The 8563-nt window shown below is 39.5% G+C and overlaps 1 protein-coding gene across 2 annotated transcripts; it reads right to left on the bottom strand.

Moving 5' to 3' along the window:
• Window positions 1-465: 465 nt before the first annotated feature.
• ankrd49 (ankyrin repeat domain 49) lies at window positions 466-7719 on the bottom strand. 2 transcript variants are annotated; one of them, XM_086295736.1, is made up of 3 exons: window positions 7551-7719; window positions 4817-5038; window positions 466-1047 (listed from the first exon to the last, which is right to left on the bottom strand). In XM_086295736.1, the coding sequence occupies exons 2-3, from the start codon at window positions 5027-5029 to the stop codon at window positions 571-573; spliced, it is 690 nt and encodes a 229-aa protein (XP_086151862.1). In that variant the 5' UTR covers window positions 5030-5038; window positions 7551-7719; the 3' UTR covers window positions 466-570. The 2 variants fall into 2 exon arrangements, with proteins under 2 accessions (XP_086151862.1, XP_086151863.1); XM_086295737.1 differs by having other exon boundaries at window positions 4817-5035.
• Between the last annotated feature and the right edge of the window lie 844 nt (window positions 7720-8563).

Genomic DNA, 8563 nt, shown 5'->3' with positions numbered 1-8563 from the left:
TATCAATACTGACAGATTTCAGGTGATCTCCTGGCTTTCTATGTCATTTTGCCCCTTGTTATCTCCATGTATTCAATACTTATTCCCTGTGTCATTTCACTTTATTTATTGTGGTTTAACTTGTATACTTATATGTTCTGATTTGTTTGTATGACGTCAATATTTGGCTTGATGGCAACATCTGGTGGAAATGTTGTGTCAATGGTCCACTTGGAAATCCCCTTACTGATAAAAATGCTGATGTGTCAAATACTTATTTTCCCCGCTGTATAATGGTTTGAATTTCTAATATCTAAATGTCACTGAACAATTGGCACTCAGAAACACAGCTTGAATCTTATCACAGCATCTTTTCAGCTCCTCAGAAATCCTGCAATTTCAGGTTTAAAGAGACCTTTTTTTAACCTGTGGTCTATTGCAGAATAAAAGAGAAGAAACTTTCAGTCTAATTGTAAAGAAGATGAATTGGAGATTTGACATTCACGTTTATTATGTTGCTTCAAAAGGAAACCTGACCATGAGCAAGACATCAATACTAATGTGAAAGCCTGTGTGGGCCTGTGCTTTTGTTCATGAGATGGGCACCACATTCACATAGTCTTCCACCATCTCAAACATAAAGTGATGGGGCCCACTACGTCGAGCCACCTCTCCGGCAGTCTCCCCGCTGCTGCTGCGGAGCCCCGGCTTCAGATGGCGCTGAGAGAGCAGCAGCTCTAAGGTGTGTCTGGAGTCTGTTTTTGAGAAGCTTGTGTATGAAGCAGCGAGATGTAATGGTGTGAGTCCACCGTTGGTCTGGGCGTTCAGTTCCGCTCCGTGCTGCAGGAGACAACTCGCCACAGAAACGCGGCTCCAGCGGCAAGCGCTGTGAAGGGGAGTCCAGCCGTCGATGGTGCGGGGGTTGACCTTAGAGCCGCCGGCAAGCAGAGCACAGATGACTTCGATGTGACCGCTGTATGCTGCACGGTGCAGGGGAGTGTAACCATCTTCATCACAGCAGTGCACCAGCGAAGGATCAGCAGCTAACAAACTGTGGACTGTGGCAAGCTGAAAGAAAACCACATAAAGTGATTGTAAGAAAACCTTTCATTTGAGCTGCTCTTTCTCAAATAAAACTTCATTTCTGCAACATTGATCACAAGGTCGGCTCCATTTGTGCTTCATGCAAACTTTAAATAGTCACATAAGCACCTTCGTTTATTTTTTACTTTGCGGTAAAGGCACCAAAAGCTGTCAAAGGACCTGATGCAGCAGTTTGATTTTCAGACTTTCTGATACCTCTTCAGCAAAGCTTCGGTTTAACCAACAAACTGATACCAATAACGTAGGCTAACAAAGAAAAAAGGTCAAAAGGAACACTCTGCAAACACTTGTCAACTAGTCTCTGAGCAGTGGAGAAACTTTAATATAAACTGGAAACGTAGACTGTTCAGCTTCAAAGTAAAGGTTACCCATATGGAAAAGATATATATAAATCTTATAAAGTTTGTATCTGTTTTGTGTGAAACTTGTATGAAAAGCATATAAGAGTGAAAACAGATATAAGATCCCTTGAAAAAGTATATAATGAAACTTGTATGTTTTGGATACTTACTAAAACAATGTATGAAAGTAATTAGAAAGTGGCCACTTTCATGAGTAATCACATATAAGTTTTTACTATTTCTTTTCCATATGGGTATGCCTCACCACTGTAACTACAGACAGACAAAAGATTAATGTAGTTACTGTGATGTCACCAATTTTTAAACCTTAAGATAAGCATATTTGCAGTTGCCATTTTGATTTACATCAGTTCCATTTAAGTGTTTTTTCACCGTATACCTATTTTAACTACTGACTTCCAGCAACCGGTTGGCAATAAACAGTCTTTCCTTGCAGCTGGTGGTTATCAGGGAGTTACCAACCTCCTGCTATGCCTGAGTAACTGGGGCCCAAGTCCAACTGCTAAATACAGCGCAATGCACAAATTATGATTTAAAGACAGTAATGTCAGACTGAAAATCACCCTGCAGGAGGAAGAACTGCTGTTTAAATTATATTCACACATGCACTGTAGCCCCGGACCAGGCGTCAAAAGATCTTCTCCCTGCCAGCTTCCTTGTACAAAGTCAGTGCAAGGTCAAACTGAGAACACAGAAGGCAAAAGCTCTGGGAATTTACAGCAAATGAGTGGGTGCTGCGCATCCTGCCTCCTACTTGCTCTACCCAGCTTCTTAGCTCCAAAGTTAAGCTGACTTGTTCCAGAGGTGAGAACAATGAGAACACATCTGATGAAAATCTCCTGCTGTGGGCTACATGTACAAAAAGGAAACTCTGGACAGCTCCATGAAATTATTCTCCTGACATTATCAGGACTTACTGTCTGGAAACTGCTCAGCTGAATTCTTCTACTCACTTAATCAAGACAAAAATCAAGAAAATTTGTCATGACTCCAAATAACTTTGAATTATTTGGGAATTTATTCCACGCACGAATCTTTTTCAGTTATGGTGTGTTGAGGGAAACTGCTGGATGTGACAGTGTTATAATGCAAATAATGAACTTTGATTAAATTAGGCTGACGCAAGTTTAATTATCTGCAAGTGTATATTGTTTTTCATTCAGCTTTTGTGCTTTGTCTTTTTCGGGAGTTCAGGCTGTATTAAATGCAGCTGTGTTTCTGTGCTGCTTCCTGCCTCATGGTGTAGAAAGTCATGAGATTTTTTATTCCTCGGTGGAACTTCTGCAATTCTTGACATTTAATATTGAATTTACCACAAGTCTCAGACAGCAGGTTACTCATACAGCTATACTGGTGCATTAGTATATAGTTCTATCATTTTTAATCTAGACGGTCACTTTGTAAACTCTGACTGTGTTTTGTTTTTATTTTTTATATAACTGGGGAAAAGGTATTGATGCCTTCTCAGTATTAAAATTTGAAATTCAAATATAATCACTGCTGCCTGTGAAATATTTACAACTAATTCACGAGTTCCCATTTGTGGTTAGAGAGCCATGTGTAATTTTAACTAGAAGAAATAATCATTAAAAAAAGAAAATCAACATTCAAGACTATTTATTTACACTATTTAACCTTCTCAAGTGGAAACAACTTAAAGGATACCACAAACCATCCTGTGTGTGGTCAACGTCTCCGTGGGATTAGAACAAAAATCTGCCAAAATAAAGGATGCATATGATGAAACTGTGCTTTTATCTTTGTATTTATCCTTAAAGGTGAAGTGTAAAAATAAAGTGAATATACGAAGCTGATTAGTTTTGCCATTGCTCTACCCTCACACTTGGATGATGTCCAGCTTCAGCCAGTAGGAATTTTATGCAGTTACGATTAGTTGCTGCTTAGATCTCGCAGCAGGCCAGAGATCTGTCGGGGGAAAATATTTGTTTGACAAACATTTGACTTTAATGGAGTGACTTTAATTTGTGTCCCTAAATGCTGTAATTACTATTTATTCAGCTCTGCTTCTATCCTGAGATGAAGACTCAAAGGTCATGACTGGTTTGAAATTCATAAAGCATCAGCTTGTGCTGTGATTTTTTTCCCCAGTGTGTGCCCCCAGGACTTTAATTCAAACTTGAATAAATAGTGTCTAGTAATTGACCAAGAGGGATGCTTGGCTGAGAAATTGCAGTAAATAGACGTGGCAGTCAGTGTATCCTGAACTAAAATTTAGGGGAGACATCAGCAACAGCAAAGACCGGCGACCTTCAGTTTTCATTTCCCAGTGACCTTTAAAATAAAAAAGCTCATGCTTTAAAATAACATAGGTTTCCAGAGGAGTAGTTTTACTGTCAACAAATAGTCAGCAGCAGATGCTACATTGGATAACTCAGTATCTTACAAAGAAAACCAGCGACAAAGAAGGAAAAAGAACAGACTGATCCGCTCGCAGCTGCTGACTGCAAAGAGGAAGATGATGGGGAAGAGGGCAGGAGTGTGTGAGGGGGAAGCAAAGTGCTGCTTTTAAGATGACAGCAAAATGTATTTTTGTGGTATTATGTTGAGACCACTGAAAGCTGCTGTCGCCATTTTCACGACAGGAAAAAGTCATTTGCAGAAGAAGCTGTACTGCGACAGCCGTTTAATCTCGGTACAATAATAGTGTTAACTCGTTTCCTGGTCACTTCTGAGACTGCAGCGTATTTAGGTGAACTTTGTATAAGTTTGGTATCTTTAGTTAAGTAAAGGTCATCTACAGAGAGTTGGGATCAAAACGGGTAAAATTCATCTTAAACTACCAAAAAAAAAACCTACAGTAGTTGACAAAAGTGAGCTAAACTGCAGCAGCACAAGATGTTCATGTTGATAGATGGTTAAAAAAACTGGATGCCCAAAGGATGAAAATCAAACCATGTTTCAGTTTAAAGACCTGAATGACTGATGATACCGTTTGTGCTGCAACAGATGGAAGAAAAACTCAAAGTTTAACTATTCAGGCTACAATATAAACAAGGATATTATCTCCTTCCTTTGGGTTCTACTGTAGTTCACGTGAAGAAGGAAGGAAATGAGAAGCAAAACAACTAAACTTTTCTTTTCTTTTTTTTTTTTTTAAACGCTGCAAAAACGAAGATGAAGCCAGAAGGGAATTGGTACCAGTTGGCACCAGGAAAAACTGGCACTTTGTTTCAATAGATTCACACTTCAAATTAGATAGCCTGTCAGCAGTGACAGTAGCTCACTGTAAAACAAGGATGGAAAAGATTTTTCCCCATACATAATATCATTTTCACAAATTTCCTTGAAATAATAATATTATTTTAAAGCTCTACCGCTCACCCCTAATCTGAAAACAAAACTGGACTTACGCGATTGTTTTCTGCCGCCCACAGAATGAGCTCGTTGGGTTCATCTTTGAGAGCTTCCTCCTTTTCCAGATACCACTCCTCACTGTGCTCCCTCTCCTCTGGCTCTTCTTCATCGTCCTTGCTTCCGGTCCACACGCTGCCAGACCCTCGGGGGATCAGGTGTCCGTGTGTGTCGAGAAGCTCGAGCTGGTTAAAATCTTCTGGAAACTCCATCAGTCGCTGCTTTGGACAGAGAAGACACGTCAGAGTTATTAGTTTGTTCCTCGTGTTAAGGTTGAAGTAGACACAAACACCAGTGAGCCACCCAAAGAACCAATTAATTTCTACCTAGTGTTTGTGTAAGATATGATCTACCAGATCTTTAAAATGTAAGTGTGCAACGACCTAAAGCCTTGTGGCTCATTTATTTCCCCCAGTTCTTTATAGACCGCATTGGATAAAAAATGTCCAGCATCATTAGGATTACAGAAACATATCCAGCTGCCGGGCTCGGGCTACCTCACTGCTGACAAACAGTCATTATAGAAGAATCTGGCATGCACAGATGGTTTCATAATTATTTTTGGTCTGTTGCTTCTTAAATTTGATATTCGCACCTTTAAGAGTAGACAAACAATAAGCCATCACATCTGTTGTTCCCGTCAGATTCTTTCTTAGCTGCGGCACTGACACAATGAGGGAATTAATGAGTAGAAAAATAATTAAAACCTATTTTGGTAACTGGAAAATGTCAAATATAGACCTTTCAAGTTTCTCAAATGTGAGCTGTCATTCCATTATTCCTAGTTTGCAATATCAGAATGGTTAATTGACTGGCAGACTTTACAACAGAAACCATTTTATCGTCATTTTTGTTATGATCAGACATTCTCGCATCAGGTTTTTAGCTTTTTTTTTTTCCTTTCTCCCTTTTATGTCAGTCTAAATTAAATCTCTCGGGTAGGACAAAGCTGACTACTCTCAGTGGCTAAAAAATAATTAACTGAAAAATTACTGAAAGGGAAGTGATGAAAATTATAATTGTATCAAAGTAAAAACAATGTTTAATTTTACATGGTGTGAATCGAAAAACTTTAAGTGATTGCTGCTTATTAAAATAGGGTTAGGACAATAAATCAGATGAGTTTGGGTGAGCACAACCCTGGTTTGACAGTGCAACTGTTGTGGGTGGACTCTCAGTGCAGAATACTGTAAATGTCAGAACAAAAACAAACATGCTCCTGTTCAGGGGGCTTATCTTCAGGCTTTGATGTTGGGAACTTCTGTTTGGTCACCCGGTTGTCGCGTGAGGCTCCGCTCTCATCATTAGTGACACTCAGGATTGAGGAGAGTGAAAGGGATTTCCAGAAAACTGCACTGGAAACGGTCCAGAGGTGCAGAGAAAGGTGACTTTAAGAGGCATCAGGTGTGGTTTTTTTGACTAGGTCACTCCAAACATTTTTGTTTTGGAGCCGTTAAGAAGTGGACTGCAAATCTTTTTCCTGCTGCAGGACTCAAATGTGTTCAAGCTTCAGGGCATGAATGTCAGACATTCTCCTTCAGAATTTTCTGGTAGAAAGCAGAATTCATGGTTGCATCAGTTACGACAAGTCATCCTGATCCTGAAGCCGCAAAGCAGCCCCAGACCATTACACTACCACCACCATGCTTGACTGTTGCTACGATGCTCTTTTTATGAAACCTTTGACTCAGTCCATGGAATATTTTCCCAAAAGTCTAAGGCATCATCAAGATGTTTTTGGGCGAATGTGAGACAAGTCGTCGTGTTCCTTTTGGTCAGCAGTGGTTTTTGCCTGTTTGTTGTTTTGCAACCTCCTGGATAAGTCGTTGATGTGTTCTTGGAGGAATTTTGGTAAGCTGGCCACTCCTGGAAAAGTTCAGTGGTGAAGCTGGTCATTTCTAGACAGTGCCTCTCACAGCAGTTTGCTGGAGTCCAAAACCTTGGAAATATCTGTGTAATAATTTCCAGACTGATAGATGAGAAATTGTTTCTCAGGAGTTCTCGACTTTCTTTAGATTGTGGCATGATGTGTTGCTTTTAGAGATCTTTAAATCTACTTCACTTTGAAAAACAGGTTCTATTTACATATTTCATAATTGAAGAGGTCCAACAGTAACCAGGTCTTTGCATGGCTAGCTTTCCAAAAAAATGTGATTAATGGCTTTGAATTTGTGACTTAACAAGGTGGGGAATTACATTTTGACAGTGGCCGGTGCGGTTTTTATAACTTTTGCCCTTAATAAATGAAATCACCACTTACATACTGCATTTTGTATTTACTCGGGTTACCTTTGTATAGTATTAAAATTTGCTCATCGTTTCACTTGACTGTAAATGCTAAAGAAAAAAAGCCTTGTTAACCTGACTCATGTGCATTAAAAATTTATTATCTTCATCAATGCTTCTTCAGCATTAAGTCTTTATTCATGCTCAAATGTAAAGCAAAAATAATGTAGGGTTTAGAACTGGAGCTGTAATGCAACTCAATGAAAATAAAACATCTTTAAGGGGTCCTAAATGACCTGACAACGACCCTATTCCTTGAGAAATGTTCACTTAAAAATGAACATGACAACTTTATTAGGAGACCTCCAAAGGTTGATTCTGTTCATCTGGACGGAGCGTTTTCAGTGGGAGAAACGTTTCGTCACTCATCCAAGTGACTATGAGTGAAACAAAGGCGTTAGATTAATTTTACAAGCAGTTCACGACATTTAATTCACACTTACACACCTGAAACTGTTCCGCCAGATGCCGTTGTTGACATTCCGCACCGTGACGTATGGTGGCCGTGTTTTGACGTCCACTATCTGTGAAGCACCGCTCACAGACACGAGTGTAACTGCTCTAACTGCTAGCATAGAAAAGCAAAGCGAAGTACGTTTCACCTCGTCCACACAAAAACACGCTGCAGTGAAGACAAGCGGGATATGTAGTTCTTCGCCTAGTTAGCGCCAAGCAGACACGCCATTGAAAGACTCCATTACCCACAAACGCTCGCGGAGGGTTACTTCTTCTTTTATTCGACATCTGGTAGTAAAACTGCTGCTTCCGTCTGGCAGAACAATTGGTGCCGGTGTTATAAATACAGATTTATTAAACAGTTAGTAGTGAACACGGAGGAAGTGTTGAACATACCGATATCGATACTTTTAAACTTAAAAAGGTAGCTAATGTAGGGGAGAGCAGTGTGCCATGGTTTATGAGATGAATTATGATTAGTTTGCAAATTCTGATCACTAAAGCACTGTGAGTTTTAGTTTTCACAATAATTTCCTAATAAAAACAAACCTGCTTTTGATTTATTTTGAAAATATATTTTATGGCAGTCATCTAAAAAAAAATTTTTTTTAAACACAATTTAGTGGGCTACATACCAAACTTAGAGGATAGAAATAAAGTATTGATCCAGTTGTGCTGGCACTGATCAATACCAGCATTTGTATCTATAGTGTAGAGTGATCGGATTGAGCCGCCTGACATCTTTGTGTTTCTTTAAAAGGAGTGAGACTTTCTGGTAATCTTTTAAAGTGATCTTGAACAATAGTTCTCCAGGCTTTCTGAAGGCTTTTGGAAGTTTTTCTTTGGACACTGGCTGCTTTTTCCACTCATTTTCAGTCCAGTCCTTTTACGTGAACTTTTTCATAGGAGTGTTTAAACACGGACCTGTGAACCATTCAAACATAAAAATGCACCTGATTAAAGGGGTCAACTGCAGTGGCGTGTCTAGAAAATTTTTGTTGGGG

Source organism: Aulonocara sp. 'chitande type north' Nkhata Bay, linkage group LG6 (genome assembly GCF_057382095.1).
Source record: "Aulonocara sp. 'chitande type north' Nkhata Bay isolate Kocher_YH1m ecotype deep benthic linkage group LG6, A_spYH_male_GT1.1, whole genome shotgun sequence".
NCBI classification, from domain to species: Eukaryota; Metazoa; Chordata; class Actinopteri; order Cichliformes; family Cichlidae; genus Aulonocara; species Aulonocara sp. 'chitande type north' Nkhata Bay.
Note: the sequence above shows the minus strand (reverse complement) of the source record. Positions and strands in the feature narration are given on the sequence as shown.